The 16,045-nt window shown below is 54.1% G+C and overlaps 1 protein-coding gene across 1 annotated transcript in view; it reads left to right on the top strand.

Annotated features, from left to right (window-relative positions):
* Slc29a3 (solute carrier family 29 member 3) overlaps positions 1-3,694 on the top strand; it is a 34,116-nt gene extending 30,422 nt beyond the window's left edge. Inside the window, exon 6 of the mRNA XM_027931410.2 lies at positions 2,359-3,694. Coding sequence (XP_027787211.2) covers positions 2,359-3,013 — 655 coding nt within the window. The 3' untranslated portion in view covers positions 3,014-3,694. The remainder of the gene's footprint in view (positions 1-2,358) is intronic.
* Positions 3,695-16,045: the final 12,351 nt, after the last annotated feature.

Here is a 16,045-nt window from a genome sequence, read left to right as displayed (position 1 = left end):
CACTGCCTGGCACCTTGTCCTGCTTTTGAAATCACTTTTGAGACCCCGGATGAACCTGGGCGGAGAGTCCGCACCCTGATCCTGGTGCTCTGGGTGGCTGTTACCGGAAGAGCAGCGACCTCTTGTTCACCTGGACTTTAGTACCAAACCAGGCAGCCTCGTAGGTCAGCCTGGGCGCCAGTTGCATCTGGGCAGGCCCAGGGCCTCGGAGCTGAGCGTGTGAGGCAGAGCCCCCGGGCCAGGCCCCTGCACAGACTCCTGCTTCTTTGTTGATTAGAACTCAGGCCCAGAGGCTGACCTTGTCTAGGCCGGAGCTCCCAGACAGGGCTGGCTCCCAGGGCTGCTCCGACTGAACCTGACTGAAAGGAGCTGGGCGGGAGGAGGGGTTGGGGAGCCTGTGGGGAGGAGCTCGACCCCAGGAACTTGGCGTGCAGCTCCTCAGAGCAGCCTGGAGGCCAGGACCCAGCCAGAGGGAAGTGGGACTGTTCCTGTCCCTTCATAGTGATTGGGAAACAGATGGTTCAAGGCCAAAGCCCCCTGCTCAGCATCACAGGGAAGGACGGGGAGCAGCACTTCCACCCACTCACGGGGCAGCTGGAGGCTCCCAGGATGGGAAGACTGGCAGAGACTTTGAACCCTCAGAGCTCTGTAAAACCTCCATCTTAAGAGGAAGAAACCAAGGCCCAAGGTCACACAGGGGGACAGAAGCAAGGCTGAAACCAAAACCCAGTTGTCACCACGCTGTGGTTTTCCCCAACATGTGTACCCCAAGCCCTTATGTTGGAGCTGTGTTAATACAGTTTCCTGGCTTTCAGATACCTGAGGCACAGAGAGGTTAAGGGCTCAGGCAAGTCACACAGCAAGGCAAACTAACCGAAGCAGAAGTTGAAAAGATTGATGGTATTCAGCACTGAAGATCAGGTGGGGCAGACACTGCTATAGGGTGCTTACTAGTTCTTTCTACCACTCTGTGTAGACGAGAAACAATCACATGTGGTCCTTGCTCCAGGGAGCTGTCCCCTGTAGAAGGAGACACATGATGGCAGCACTCTAACAGGATGATTATAGATCATGGTCACATTTTTGAAAAAAGTAAATAGGTACTCACAAAAATTAACAGGTCATGTTACATAGGGTGGATGATTAGTATTGGGCAGAGATGAATTGGGACTCTTATCTAGAGAGCAGTTTTTGGATATCAAGACAAGTTTCACAGATTCAAACTTTTTTTTTTTGGTACTAGGGATTGTACCCAGGGACCTGTGACCACTGAGCAGACTCCCAGCCCGTTTTTAATATTCTATTTAAAGACAGGGTCTCGCTGAATTGCTTAGAGTCTTGCAAGGTTGCTGAGGTTGGCTCTGAACTCGCGATCCTCTCGCCTCAGCTTCCCATGATGCTGGGGTGACAGGTGTGTGCCACTGCACCCGGCAGATGCAAACTCCCATTCCAGGGATCTCCTGTTTTCGACATCCATCCTGCCAAAGTACTAGGCTACGTGTGCAAGGACTTCAGTATAGGAATGCTCATGGCAGTGTGACTTGTAGTGAAAAATGGGGCCCAACCTAAACGTCCAGGGGAGCAAGGCATTGTACACGCCTAGGCTGAGCAATGGTGCAGCAACCCACCAGGGAGGGGACCGAGAACTGGGGGTCTCTGTGAAAGGTTGGCCACAAGATCGTGTCCCTTAGGCAGTTATGCATAAGCACTTGGAGTAACAGGCCGTGCGACTTAGGCCGCTGTGTGGCGTATCTGTGGATGTACTAGGCTGTATAGTGTTGCAGAAAAGCCTTGCATACAGTTGGAGCCCACTTTAAGTAACTGTGTGTAGGGTGCGGGTTGTGGTTTTTGCAAGTGCATGGGACATTACTGACGAGGTTGCTAACGGTCAGTGGCACTCGGGAGGGGTCAGGTGGGAGGAGAGGAGGGTTCGACTGTCGTTGCTCTTCTGTGTTACTTTGTGCGTTGCATGAGGCTCTGTTGCTCATAGAATTTAAATTTTCAGGATTCTGTGTGCTGTTTTTTTCTCTATCTCCCCCTCCTCCTCTCCAAAATTCAAAACAAAACAGGACAGGAGGAGCCTGTGCTCATCATGTGGTGGTCAGCACTGATTCCCCCTGTCCCTTAAGCACAGCTGCCACCACTGGCTGAGGCCTGGAGCCGGCCTGGTGGGCAGCCTGGGATGGGGGGCCTCCTGTAGCCACCGCATGTACCACATGCGAAATCGAGGGACCCCAGGCTGCAGGGCCTAAGGGTTCTGTCCTGAACACGCTGTGCAGACTCCAGGGTCTCTCCCTGGAAAGCCCAGGTGGCCTCTACAGTGGCCCGCTGACCGCACACCCGCCCTCCTCCCCGCAGGTACTATATGAGGCCCATTTGTCCAGCCCGCGTGTTTTCTGGTGAAGAGGCCGCACCGCAGGACACCTGCAGCACCCCCCTGGTGGCCCCGGGATCCAGTGGGTCGCACATGCCGCCCCTCCGCCCCATCCTGAAGAAGACTGGCGGCCTGGGCTTCTGTGTGCTCTACCTGTTCCTCATCACCAGCCTCATCTTCCCCGCCGTCTGCACCAACATCGAGTCCCTCCACAAGGACTCGGGCTCCCCGTGGACCACCACGTTCTTCGTGCCCCTCACCACCTTCCTCCTGTACAACTTTGCTGACCTGTGTGGCCGGCAGATCACTGCCTGGGTCCAGGTGCCAGGCCCCAAGAGCAAGGTGCTGCCCGGCCTGGTCCTGCTGCGCTCCTGCCTCGTCCCCCTCTTCGTGTTCTGCAACTACCAGCCCCGCGTCCGCCTGGCCACCGTGGTCTTCCGGTCCGACGTCTACCCCGTGCTCTTCACCTGCCTGCTAGGGCTGAGCAACGGCTACCTCAGCACCCTGGCCCTCGTCTATGGGCCCAAGATCGTGCCCCGGGAGCTGGCCGAGGCCACAGGAGTGGTGATGTCCTTCTATATGTCCATCGGCCTGGTGCTGGGCTCCGCCTGCTCGGCCCTGCTGGTGCACCTCATCTAGGGCCGGTGGTGAGGACGTCAGGGCTACCTGAGGCTCGAGGCCCAGCGATGGGTGAGAGGGCTGGTGCTGCCAAGGCGCGGAGGACGGGGCTGGCATCGGCTTGGCGCAGAGCAGAGCGGTCGGCCTCTCCCAGGACGCTGGCCAGCCGTCCGTGCCCCCCGGGCCGTGCCAGGAGAGACGCTCCAGACCCCGCAGCAGGACACTCTGGAGACGTTGGAAGAGGACACTTGTAAAGAGGGGCTCTCACTGCCTTAGCTGATGGGTCACTCACGTTCAGCTGTGAGCTGTCACCAGGCCACAGCCAGGCTGGGCTCCAGCCTTGCTCCTCTGGCGGACAGCAAGATGGGCGGGGATCCTCGGCCCTCCCTACTCAGCAGAGGTGCTCTGGGGTGGCTATCTTCAGGCCCAGGACCCAAGCCTGCACTGTCCCTGCCTTTTGTCAGGAGAGAACAGAACCCAGACCCAGAACCCAGAAGACCCCGGCCGAACCCCCCTTCCCTGGACTGGGCTCAGTGCACCCCTGCACCCGGGACCCAGCAGGTCAGCCTGGGTTCTCCCACAGGGGGGACTGGCCTGGGGGGCCACAGCCTGAATGGGCACAGGGTCTTTCCATGTTAATGTTTACAACATGCCAGGGCCATTGGTTCAAGGGCCCAATAAATACTGGGGTGTTCAACGTGACCCTTATTGGTGTCCTTGTTAGCCAGGGTCTCGGCAGGAAGTGACGCACTAAGTTTGGGTAATTTGTTATATTGCATATACATGGGGGGGGACTGCTGTGGTTTTTAGTCCTGGGGATGGAACCCAGGGATGCTTTACCACTGAGTCACACCCCCCGCCTTTTTTTCAGCCCTTTTCTAATTTCTCATTTCGAGACAGGGTCGCGCTGCGTTTCTTCGGGTCTCGCTGAGTTGCCAGGGCTGGCTTGGAATCTGCGGTCCTCCTGCCTCAGCCTTCCCCAGCCTCCTGAGCCTCTGGCGTTACCGGGGTGCGCCACCGTCCCCAGCCCCAATCCTATTTATTTATTTCTTTATTTTGAGACAGGGTCTCACCAGGTTGCCTGGTCTGTCCTGGTCTGTCCGTGGTGGCCCTCCGGCCGTGGCCCACTGAGTTGCTGGGATCATAGGGGTGTGTCACATGCCGGGAGACGTGGGCTTATTTTAAGATCAGGCAAGGGAATCCCGAGGGTGGTGTGGGGGTCTCCAAGAACTCATAACAGCAGCCGGGCAGGAGCCAGTCCTTCTAGGACCTGGAAATGTCACCTCCATCTGGGGTGAAGAGGGACTTGCGCAGCCCCCTGTAACCGGCAGGAGGCAGCTGAAGCCACACGCTCCCTGCCTCCCTCCCCTCTCCTCCTCGCCCCTGTGGACCCAGCCAGAGGTGGGAGCAGGCGGGGAGAGGGGGGTGGGGCTCGCAGCGACTGGGCCATGGGCACTTGGCTTTTGCGTTCATAGGTTTGCTGTTTACGACTGTCACTAGGGCCCTGGCACTCTGGTGGGCGAAGTTCAGTGTTGCTTTGTTCTGGTTTGGTACGGGTGTTTGTGTACATCGAGGTTGTTCCAAAAAGGACCAGCAAAGCCGGGCACCGTGGCGCACGCCTGTAATCCCAGCCACCCGGGAGGCTGAGGTGGGAGGATGGCAAGTTCAAGGCCAGCCTCAGCAACTGAGCAAGGCCCCCAGCAAGTCAGCGAGCCCCTGTCTCTAAATAAAAAATAAAAGGGCTCGGGATGGGGCTCAGTGGTTAAGCGCCCCTGGGTTCAAAACCTGGCACAAAAACATCATTTTAGAAAAAGACAACCAGCCCCGCAGGCTCCGCTGCCCCACTGGGAGGTGACTGTGGTCCTCGTCCTTCGCGACACACTCCATGAAGAGGCACTCTGGCCTTTTGGTCCATTGCAGATGCCCACAAGGCTGTTTCTTGGGGAAGGAGACGGCTTGGGGATCAGGGAGACGGGGACCTGGTGAGAAGCGGCCACCCGCATGTGCGCGAGCCCTCTCTGGAGAAGCGCAGGCCGCGGTGTCCTGCCGACTCCTGATTAAGCTGGGAAGCCATCTTCCTAATCCACCCAGTGGCAGCGGCTTAAGTCCCATCCTCTCAGTCGGGTTCACAATCCCTCTCCAGGGCCAGGGAATGGAAGCCAGACCCCTTGGAAGGTTTTCTAAATTTGGTACCTAGAAAAAAAAAATCCTAGTACCATCCCCGGCCTCACAGGAGGCCACCACCGCTGTGGGTGGCTTGGGACGTCGCCTCCCTAGGGACCCCGTCTCTCTAGGACCCCTCTCTACCTCAGGTGCTTCAGAGGTGGGCAGCGTAAACAGCCTCTCTCGGCTCCCGATGGGGACCACTCTGGAGCCAACCAGAGGGAGCAGCATCAGAGACGTGGTTTCTTGTTGGCGTGGAGCCAAGTGGGGAGAAGGTGGCAGTCGCCTTGAAGCAGCACCAAGATGAGGGACAAGATCAGTGCCCACCTCGTGGGCAGAGAAGCCGGGGCAGCTGCGTGGTGGAAGCATCTCCTTTGTGACTCACCTTAGTGGTCATATTACAAAAGATCACCCACACCCCAGGGAGGGAGGGAGGGAAATGGAGACCAAGCCAAGAGAACGGGGCCCCTCCACGGCGGGAGCGGCTCATGGGGTCTGCTCTGCTCTGGGGCCGAGCCTCATGTGACAGTGAGCTCAGACATTGGAGGGGGATGAACAAAACTTCATGAAGAGAAGGGGACTTTTCCACTGTGGGCGGGGAGCATTCCCTCGGTCCCCAGTTCTCTCATTCAAGCCCGAGTGGCTGTTTGGGGGCACATCTGTGCCTCGTCCCTCACTGTTCCGATCTCCTTTCCCCTGTGTTCATCAGAGGGAGCCTCGGTCACGATTCCTTGGCTGGGGTCTGGCAGGCACTTCTGAGAAAATACTTGTTCCTGTGTGCATGGGGACCTCAGGGGACCTCAGGGAACCTCAGGCGACCTGAGCCAAGGGCCTCACTAGCAAAGCCCCTCCTTCCGTGCTTGCCACCAGCGCTCCAGGGTGACTCACTGGGGGCCTCCGGAGCAGCTGGCTGTGGTGTGTCGTGGGAGGGTCTCTCTCCAGGGCTCCCGGTGGGAGTCGGGGCAGCCCCCACCTGTGACCTGCCTTATTCCACCCGAGCTGCGGCCGCGTCAGCTCCCTGGGCTCCTGGGTGGAAGTGTCCATGTGTTCACCACGTCGGGCCCTTGGTGGCAGCTCTGCCAGTGTGGCCATGTGTGCCCAAGGCCCGGGACCTGCTGCCCTTTATGCACTGGCTGCAACCGACCCAGGTCCCAGGCCACTTTCCACTCCGCAGGATCCCAGAAAGAATTTCAGTCCTGCCAGAAGGTGGGAGCTGGGAATAGTGATGTAGCCCCAGGCCCAGGGTCCAGGACCGCTGCTCTACCCTGCTGTCCAGATTCCTGGCCCACTACTGCCCTGGGCTGGATGCGAACCCTGTGAATCTCAGAGAGGTTAAGTCACTCAGCTATTAAATAGCTAGGACAGTAGTCAAACCTAGGTCTTCCTAAATGTGGAGATCCTCACCCGCCCTGTGTTCCTGTTCTCCTGGTTGAGCCTGAACTTTCTCCTTGGTTCATGACACCTGTCCCCCTTTTCCTCTCTTCAAAAGACCTGGTTGGACTTTTGTGTCAGGTGGAGGTACTGCCCAGATCCTTGACACTAGCCCACATCTGGGTGGATCTGGCCAGGGAACTGGCCAGACCCCTGCTGGATGGGGCCCTCCCAGGTCCTAGCCCTGGCCCAGAGCAGGCCCTGTCTTACCATTCTTCTTGGGCACAGAACCTTGGGCTGCTGCCAGGCCCTGAGCTCTGGACGTCCCCTCAAATCAGGTCCAGACACTTAACCCCCCACCAAAAAATGGAAAAGGTAATAGACCAAAGCAGAAAGGGGACTTTAGTCACTGCGGCCACCCTGGGAAGGCCCGTGAGGTCAAGTATCTCCGGCCCAGCTCCCGGCTGTGGACATGAGCTCGGGTTGGAATAGAGGAAGATGGGGCAGGGCCAGGGGTGCACAGTCAAGCCGCTTGGTCACACTGTGGTCTGGCTGGTCACAGTCCCTGTCTGGGTCTGCAAGGTGACTCCTGAGATGCCTTAGCTCCTGGGGGACGATCTCCGCTTACTTCACATGATATTTGTCTATGTGGCCTGTGACCCTGGAGGGTGGGTGATCCATTTCCATGAGGTGATGGCTTCTGGGTAAATGGGACACTGTCACATGGGGTGGTCCGCTTGCAAGGCTCTCTGGCTCCTGGAAGGTGTAGAGAAATGATCGTAGACTTCGAGGTGCCACTCCAGGGGTCCCAGACAGGATGTTCTAAAAGCTGGTAATTGAATGTCCCCGAAAGTCATAAAAATACCTTTGTGACTCTCATCTTGGTGTCCCCAGTCTTTCAGGGGGAGGAGATAAGTTAGGAAAATTTAGGGCTAATGATCTTTATATGACCAGCTTCTAGATGAACACTCCTTACCTTATTGACATACCCGCACGCAGAGCTGAGCAGGAATCAGGAGAAAGAAAATAAAGACAGAGACGCAAGCTGTCATCCTGCTTGAGCTCCCCACCGGCATCTGCAGGCCCACAGGGAAGAGTCAGTGCTTGGAGCAAAGGCAGCTCCTAATTCTCTGTGATCCTGGCTGTGTGAAAGGGCAAGTTCAGCTCCACCTCCTGCTTCTCATGGGAAGAGTCGGTCTGAAGGTCGTCCCGGCCTCCCTTCTGCTTATTATGATGCATGAATAAAGCACAGAAGACCCTGGGAACTGAGCCTGGTGTGGAGACTGAATTTTGTGCCTCCCCATCCCAAAGTTTATGTGTTGACATTGTAACCTGCAATTTGATGGTAAAAGAGATTGGGACTTTAGAGGGTCAGGGATAAAGAGGATAGAGTTCTCAGGTATGGGAACAATGATCTTATAAATGAGGTCTAAGAGCGCTCCCCCTGCCCCCTGTCCTGCCATCATGCGAGAGCCAAGCAAGAAGGTGGCCATCTGGGAACTGGGGAGACCCTCACCAGATACTGAATCTGCTGCACACTTGAACTTGGGCTTCCTGGCCTCCAGAATGGTAAGAAATATTTTTCTGTGGTTTCTAAGCCACTCATTCTGGGTTGTTTTTGTTATAGCAGCCTGAACAAACTCAGACAGACACTGGTACCCAGGTGGGGTGCTTTTGTAACAAATAACTGAAAAGGTGGAAGTCACTTTAGAATTGGGCAGTTGGAGGTGGGAGACTCTTGTGGTGCAGGGTCCAAAAATCCTACCTTGCTGTGAACAGACCCTTAAAAGCAATTCTGGTGAGGACTGAGAAAGAAAAGAGGAGAGGTGGAAAGTACGTCTGAACCTTAGAGAATTCCTAAGCAATCTTGGACAGAGTATTGGGATGGGTGGTGAAGGCCATTCTGATGATATCAGAAAATGGGAGCACATTATTGGACAATGGAGGAATGATCCTTGTTATAAGTGGCAAAGAACTTGCCCCGGCTGTGTTGGTGTTCTAGTGTTTTCATGACGTGGGAGTGATGAAATTGGATGTTTAGCTGAGGAAATTTATTTTTTTTCTATTTTTTATTTGTTCTTTATACGTGACAGTAGAATGTATTTTGACACATCATACATACGTGGAGAATAACTTCCTATGCCTGTAGTTGTCCATTATGTGGAGTTACACTGGTGTGTATTCATCTATGAACATAAAAATGTTCTGTCCAGTTCATTACTGTCCTTCCCATCCCCCTCCCCCTCCCTTCTCTTCATTCCCCTTTGTCTAATCCATTGCTCTTCTATTCTCTGTCCCCCTTGTCGTGTGATAGCACCCACATATCAGAGAGAACATTTGGACTTTGGTTTGGGGGGACTGGCTTATTTTACTTAGCATGATAGACTCCAGATCCATCCACTTATTGGCAACTGCCATAATTTCATTGTCCTTTATGGCTGAGTAATATTCCACTGTGTATATGTACCACATTTTCTTTATCCATTCATCTGTTGAAGGGCACCTAGGTTGGTTCCACAGCTTAGCTATTGTGGCTTGAGCTGCTACGAACATTGATGTGGTTGTGTCACTGTAGTATGCTGATTTTAAGTCCTCTGGGTATATGCCAAGGAGTGGGAGAACTGGGTTAGTTGAAGAAGTTTCTAAGCAATGTGTTGAAGGTGTGGCTTCACTCCTCCTGACTGCTTATAGTAAAACTCAAGCATTGGGAAATGACATGAAGATGCAATTGTTAAGTAAAAACAAAGCAAAAACTTAAAAATTAGGAAAAATCTCAGCCTGTCAATGTTGCCAACAATGAGAATACTGAGGGCATGTCGGAGCAGCTGGTCAATAAGGAGCTCAGTCTGGCCCAGCAACCTGACCTGGGCTGAGAGGTCTACCGCTCTAAGTCTCTGTAAGTCACCCTGGCCTCTGAGCAGCCTGCTCCTGTAGTGGGGTGTGGTCTACACCTACTTCAGAATAAAGAGAGGTGCCGACCAGGGAGCATTTGCTCGGGTCAACCTGTGCTCATATACAAAACCCTGCCCAGTGAGTCTCTCATGTCCATTTCACAGATGAGGAAACCGAGACCCAGAAGAGCTGTCAGGGTGTTGGAATTCAGACCAGGGCTCTGAGGCTCCGAAGTCCATGTTCTTTCTCTCCTCACTGCTGCCTTAGAGGACTGGGAGGGCACTTTCCTCTCAAACTGTTTAAAAGGTTTGCAGATATGAGGGCCCAGGGGCACCTGCCAGGTGGGAAAGGTAGGGAGGGGGAGAGGCAGAGACTGGACGAACTTGTTCAGCATAAATGACAGTGTTAAGCCGTCCTCAGCGTGCTCGACGCCGTTGGGCACAGGGTCACTGGTCACCAGTAACCAAGGCTCCTGAAGCATGAGGATCTCCAAGGCAGGGGCAGGGTTGACAGTGCCCATGACAAGGCAGAGAATGTCCCCATGGGGCCCTCAAGGTCCAGCTGCCCCTAGTGACTCCTCTTCAGCATGTCAGGGAGCCACGGTAGGTCCCACCTTCTGGGCACAGAGAGGTACAAATTTCAAGGGTGCCCAGACCTCTCCTACTGAAAGTGCACGCTGGGAGCTGGAAGGGCCCCCGAGGTCACCCCATCCAGCCTCTAGCTCTGGGCAGGACTCTGTGAGCCACTGTCTACCTGCCAGAGCTGACTCTTGTGGACCAAGACACGGGCCCACAGCCACTCAGCACCCTCTGTGCTGCTCTTGTTCTGGAAAGAGCCCTGTGTCCCCTGCCTGGGTCTCGCATGCCTCACCCCTGACAGCCTCCCTCCTGCAGCGCTGGCCCCTGCCCACTCCCGGAAGCGGAACGAGGGCAGGATATTCTAAACCGCGTACACAGGTGTTCATCTGGAGTCCCTGGGTGGGATGAGAGATTCGTGGACCCCCTGAGATCTCAAGCAGAAGTGTATGCTCTTCCCCTGGGAGAGGAAGGAGCCCCGGCTTTCATCAGATCCTCAAGGGACCCACCTTGTAAGACGGCATCAGAGCCCTCGATGCCAAACTACAGACCCTGTGCAGCGTAGAGGCTGCCCCTGGACAGTGCTCAAGAACCAGGTGTGTGATTTTGAACCCAGACTTTCCTATCAGTCAGTGACCTGGTGCGAGTCCTTTGCCTCTGTCTCTGTCTCTCTGTCTTGTACCAGGAACTGAATCCAGGGGCGCTTTACCACTGAGCCACATCCCCAGGCCTTTTTCACTTAAGAGACAGGGTCTCATTGAGTTGCTTAGGGCCTAAGTGGCTGAGGCTGGCTTTGAACTCTCAATCCTCCTGCCTCAGCCTCCCGATGGGCAATCTCTTAACCTCCAGTCTCCTTGTATGTAAAGGGGGAAAACAGTGCCTGTCCTCACGGGGTCCTTGTGATCCAATGAGTTAATCTACATAGAGCGCCCCATCCAGGCTAGAGGGCTGCGGTCCTCCCCACGAGGATGACAGGGCTGGGTGCTCCTCAGCACTTTGTCCATGAGGAAGAAGGACAGTGATAATAACCCAGATCCAGAGCCTCTGCCTGCAAATGTGGCAGGTCCTGCTGACCCACCGTCCGGTGAGAGCATGGCAGAGAGGAAGCCGGCACGCTTTCAGGGGAGGAAGGGTGTCTGTGATTGATTGATTGATTACAGTACAGGGGACTGAGCCCAGGGGCCCTCTACCACAGAGCTACATCCTCAGCCCTTTTTATTATTTTGAGACAGGGTCTCCCTCAGTTGCCCAGACGAGCCTTGAACTTTCCATCTTCCTGCCTCAAGCTCAGCAGTAGCTAGGTTACAGGTGTGCGTGTGCCACGGGAGAGTAAACCAGATCCACCCAGGGTCAGTCCTGGGCAAGGAGGGAGAACCAGTTATGGACCCCAGGATGCAGGAGATGGTCTTGGGTCTGAGTCAGAAGCCGCACATCTGAAGGCCTGGTGCACTGGCCTCTGAGCGTCTGTCCCGTGGCCTTCCTCGCGTCCCGCTGACTAATTTGATGTGTGGAGAACAGAGGAACTGCCTCCTATTGAGTCAAGTGTGTGAATGCAGAATCTTACTTAATCCAATCACACTCCAGCAAGTATCACTGACCCCAGAACTGAGACATAGGCCCACAGCTGGACGCGGCAGAGCTGAGCATCAAATCCAGTCTGCCCGCCTCTGGGACTCCTCGACATTACCACCGCGCTGGTGTGCATCACGGTCCCCAGGAGCACTGGGTAGATGGCAGAGGGCTGAATCCACCCCACCTCCCACCCCCTGGAGTCTGCCATCCCAGGGGTCTGGGGTGGGGCCAGTCCTTGCATCTCTGATAAGCTCCCAGGTGGTGCTGAATCTGCCCCTCTGAATCCCACTTCCAGGAGCCACTGAGGAGGGGTGTCAGGAGCTCACACCTGGCCTGGGGAGACTGCGAGGCTTCATCTGCTCCTGTTTCAGCTGAGGGCTCAGGGCTGCAGAGTCTTTAAAGTGGGTGAAGCCTGTGGGTGCTCCCTCGTCCTTCCTTAAACACCACCACAGACTCAGGGCAGCCTGGGCACAGGGAGCGCCAGCCGCATCCCCTCCACCAGCCCCCAAGGGCGGCGCCCAGAGACTCTACTCTTGGGTTACCCCTTTCCCATCTGCTTCCTTCAGCTGAGACCTTCTCCATAAATATTCAGGAGGAGTGGGGAGGAAGGGGGAGTTCCAGGGACAAGTCTGAGAGAGGAGCTGGTGGAGCTGTGGTCTCACCTCCTGGCAGGCATGTGTGGAGCTGGGGAGTGGAGGGGGGGGGGTGCCGAGCCTCCTGCCAGGGCTGGGGTCACACCTCCTACCTGTTCTCTGGAGCTCATTAGCTGCTAAGGTGATGTTTACTGTTTTTCATTTTGCTGAGTCTTTGCTGAGACTCAAAAAGGGAAATGAGCCGTTACCAAACAGCAACTTTTTGAAACAGAAACTGAGCAGACTGCAGTTTCTAATAATGTTGGTGAGCTAGGAATGCAGAAGTCTGGCCTTGCTTTATCATTGTTATCTTTGCAGAGAGCGTGTCTGGGGCCCGCTTTCTGCTTACAGAGCTCCCAGAGAAGGGAAGGGGGGTTGGGGTTAGGGAGGGAAAGGGAATATGTAGGACAAAGGGGACATGACAGCCCGCAGCACATGGCCTTTTCCCCTTCTGGACCTTGCTCCAGGTACCTGGGACACCTGAATTCTTTGCCCAGATGGCCTCAAACAGGTAATGAGGGCCGAGGCAGGCCTTGCCCCAAGTGCAGGTGTTCAAGGCACTCTCAGGCACAAGGGGTGGTTGTTGCATGTGGTACAGGTCAGGACATATGGGTTGGGGTGTCTACATGTGCATGGGAGACGTCTCCAGTTGTGGGATTGAGCCAAACTCAGAGAGTATGACAACCTTCCAGGTTGATATAAAGCTATATGTGTGTCAAGGAAGAAAGCATGTATTTCAAGTGTGTCACTGGGTGTATAAATCACCTATGGAGACACGAGGTATAAGGGCTTCATTTATACTCTTGTCTTGGGCCCATTAGAGTTCTTTTTCATTACCTAAAGTTTGAATTCCCCTTGCTTGGAGTCAGACAGAGCTCTCCATCTGCACCTCTCCTCCTATTTCCCTCCCCTCTCTTCCTAAGCATCCACATTAGGAACCGCAGACAGGATTAGGAGAGATCAATAGGGGCTGCAGCACCTTCTCCATCCTTTAGCCATATCGTGTCCTCTAGGGACATGCAGGACAGGCCATAAGCGGGGACCATACATTCACCCTGAGCCATGGCTGGTCTCCTTTTTGTCTCCCGGTGGACTCTGTGTTACAATTCCGTCCTGCTGCCACTGTGAAAATCCCTGAGACATGAGGCTAGATGGTTCTGTGAGAAGTCATGAGCTCCATCTTGGTGTCTGTGTTTGGAAGAGTTGGGGTGGCAGGGAACAGGCCCTGGGAGCCCAGATATTTGTTCAGGGAACAATCACGGGAAGGAAGAGTGGTGCTGCCTGCCCTCATCTCCATCTTGGAAGAGTGTTGTTAGTTGGCACAAGGGAAAAATCAGTGGGTGAAAGGTGGCAGCCTGCAGTCATCACCATGAGTTGGGGCCCCTTCTGATCTCCTGCCTCTTCCTTGGCTGCTCATGGTGTCATCATCCACATTTTGTTACATGTGACACCCTTGCCCACTGTCTCTGTCCTACCCACACATCCTGTGGCAGTCTAGAGACTCTAATCCACAAGTGAGCTGCCGTCTCTGGGAGTTCAGCCCCTCTTACTCCAGAAAGTCAGCCAGGAACACTTGCTCCACTTGCTTCCTTGGGGCCTGGGAACATGCAGTAGTAGTTGGCCAATAGCTTTTGGTGCACACCAAATTCTGGTGACCAGTTCCACCTGTGCCTGAGCGGGAAGCTTGTGGTGGACCAACGAGGACAGATCTCTTGCTCCCCACCTGTCCCACAGGCCCTAAGAGAATCAGAGCAAATACTGGAGAATGGACAGCTCCAGCCATCTGGCCACTGTTTTTCCAAGTGTGGACAGTGAAGTCCTGGTACTGTGCTAGGCAACTTCCGGTGCCAGGCAGAGTGTTAAGCACAGAATCTCAGCATGTGGATATTCTTCCTTTTCAGTTCTTTCAACGCTGATTACCCATGGGAGAAATTTTCAGCTTAGCACCTGAATTTGCTAACACCTTGCTAAAACTGGGCATTCTCTCTTTTGAATAAGAGATCAGGCCTTACTTCAAGGTCTTGCCTGCTAGAATTGAAAACAATGCTGTAATCTGTATTTCTTCCTTACCTTCTATTTATAACAGTTTTCCATTAAAATGATGTCATATGGGTTTTTTAAAAAGTAAACGTCAAGCTAGGCATGGTGGTGCACTCCTGCAATCCCAGCAGCTCAGGAGGCTGAGGCAGGAGGATTGTAAATTCAAAGCCAGCCTCAGCAATTTAGTCAGGCCCCATTTCTAAATGGGAAACAAACAAACAAACAAACAAAAACGGCTGAGGATGTGGTCATTGGTTAAGTGCCCCTGGGTTCAATCTGGTACAAAGGAACAAAAAAAGGAAATATCAGTAAAGCAATTGAGTTAAAATATTCAGTTTAAAAAATACAGGTGGTTCTTTGGGATCACAAATATTCAAGTTTATCATGAGAATGATGTGTTCACATTTAGACTATAGACTGGGGTTAGGGCTTTAGCTCAGTGGCAGAGCACTTGCCTAGCATGTATGAGGCACGGGGTTCGAGCCTCAGCACCACATGAAAAAAATAAACAAATAAAATAAAGGCATTCTGTCCATCTATAACTACAATTTATTTTTAATTTTTTAAAAGTTATATATATATATATATATATACAGCTGTCTATCCTCAAAACCAGAGTGGCAGGCTAGCCAAGTTCGCCCTTTATGGAATCCCCTCAGTGGAGTCCCTCTTTCCTGGTTGACGTTTTCACTATTTCCATTTTAGCCAAGCAAAGTAAGAACTTCTAGGATTACTGATTATCCCCTTTAAATTTGGAGCCATTTTAAAATTTAGTTGCTATTTTTTCAGAAGTGAAGGGCTTCACCCATGGAGCTAGTTGAAACTGTAAGACAGGACAGGAAGGGGTAAAAATAGAAGTGGAGAGAAGTTTAAGAAGGAAGTAGAGAACATAAGCCAAAGCAGTGTGGATATTTTTAGAACCTGAAACTCTGGGGAGTGGGAGGAACAAATTCCAGGTTGTCCCTTTCCTAAGTGAACAGAGCACTGTGTCCCTGAGAACTGGCTGACCAAAGCCACTCTTAGATATGATTATTACTTTTTATACCTACTACGATGATCGGCCCATTAATTTCACCTGGGCAGTTAGTAGGTGCAGGGCTCCGGGCTAGGACCTGACATCCTCTCCTCCATCCTCAAAAGAAGGCTCTAAGCTACATGGACTCTGGAGATGAGCGACCTAGCATTGGAAATCTGTGCGGCTGTGTGAGTCAGGCCAAATTAAAATCCTCCCTGAACCTCATCCTGCCATCTGTAAAATGGCATAATGTAAGCAACCAATAACAATGCCACTCATTATTCACTATAGGTATTTTCATTGTGCCCAAGGTTAGAGTTGAACCAGGCTGTGGGTGCTCCTCTCCAGGCTCAAGGCCCAGAATCAGGGTAGGGCGGCCGAAGCAGCGTGGTGGGGCTCAGGCCGCCGGGGACATGAGGACGCTGATGCTTGGCCACTCCCGGGCCTCCATAAGTCTCCCAAGAACTCTAGCCGGCGGCCCCCAGGGCGGTGACACACCGAGAGAGGCCGTCCCACTGGCGGACGCGCGGCCACGCCGGGATCAGCTCAGCCCGCACAGACCCCACAGCTCAGGCTTAGCCGCCGCCTGGCAGCTCAACCCACACAGGCTAGCGCGACTTCCGGAGGCCGCGGGGCATGCCGGGAGCCTGGTCTCGCAGCCAATCCCCGCGCAGGGGCCGCGGGGGTTACCAAGCAACGGGGCAGACGCCGATTGAGGGGCGGGACCAGTAGGGCAGGGAGAACAGGTGTGGAAGGGGGAGTGCGAGGCGAGGCGACCTGCCAATTCCGGGGG

This window comes from Marmota flaviventris, chromosome 4 (genome assembly GCF_047511675.1).
Source record: "Marmota flaviventris isolate mMarFla1 chromosome 4, mMarFla1.hap1, whole genome shotgun sequence".
NCBI classification, from domain to species: domain Eukaryota; kingdom Metazoa; phylum Chordata; class Mammalia; order Rodentia; family Sciuridae; genus Marmota; species Marmota flaviventris.
This window is presented reverse-complemented; position numbering and strand designations above follow the sequence as displayed.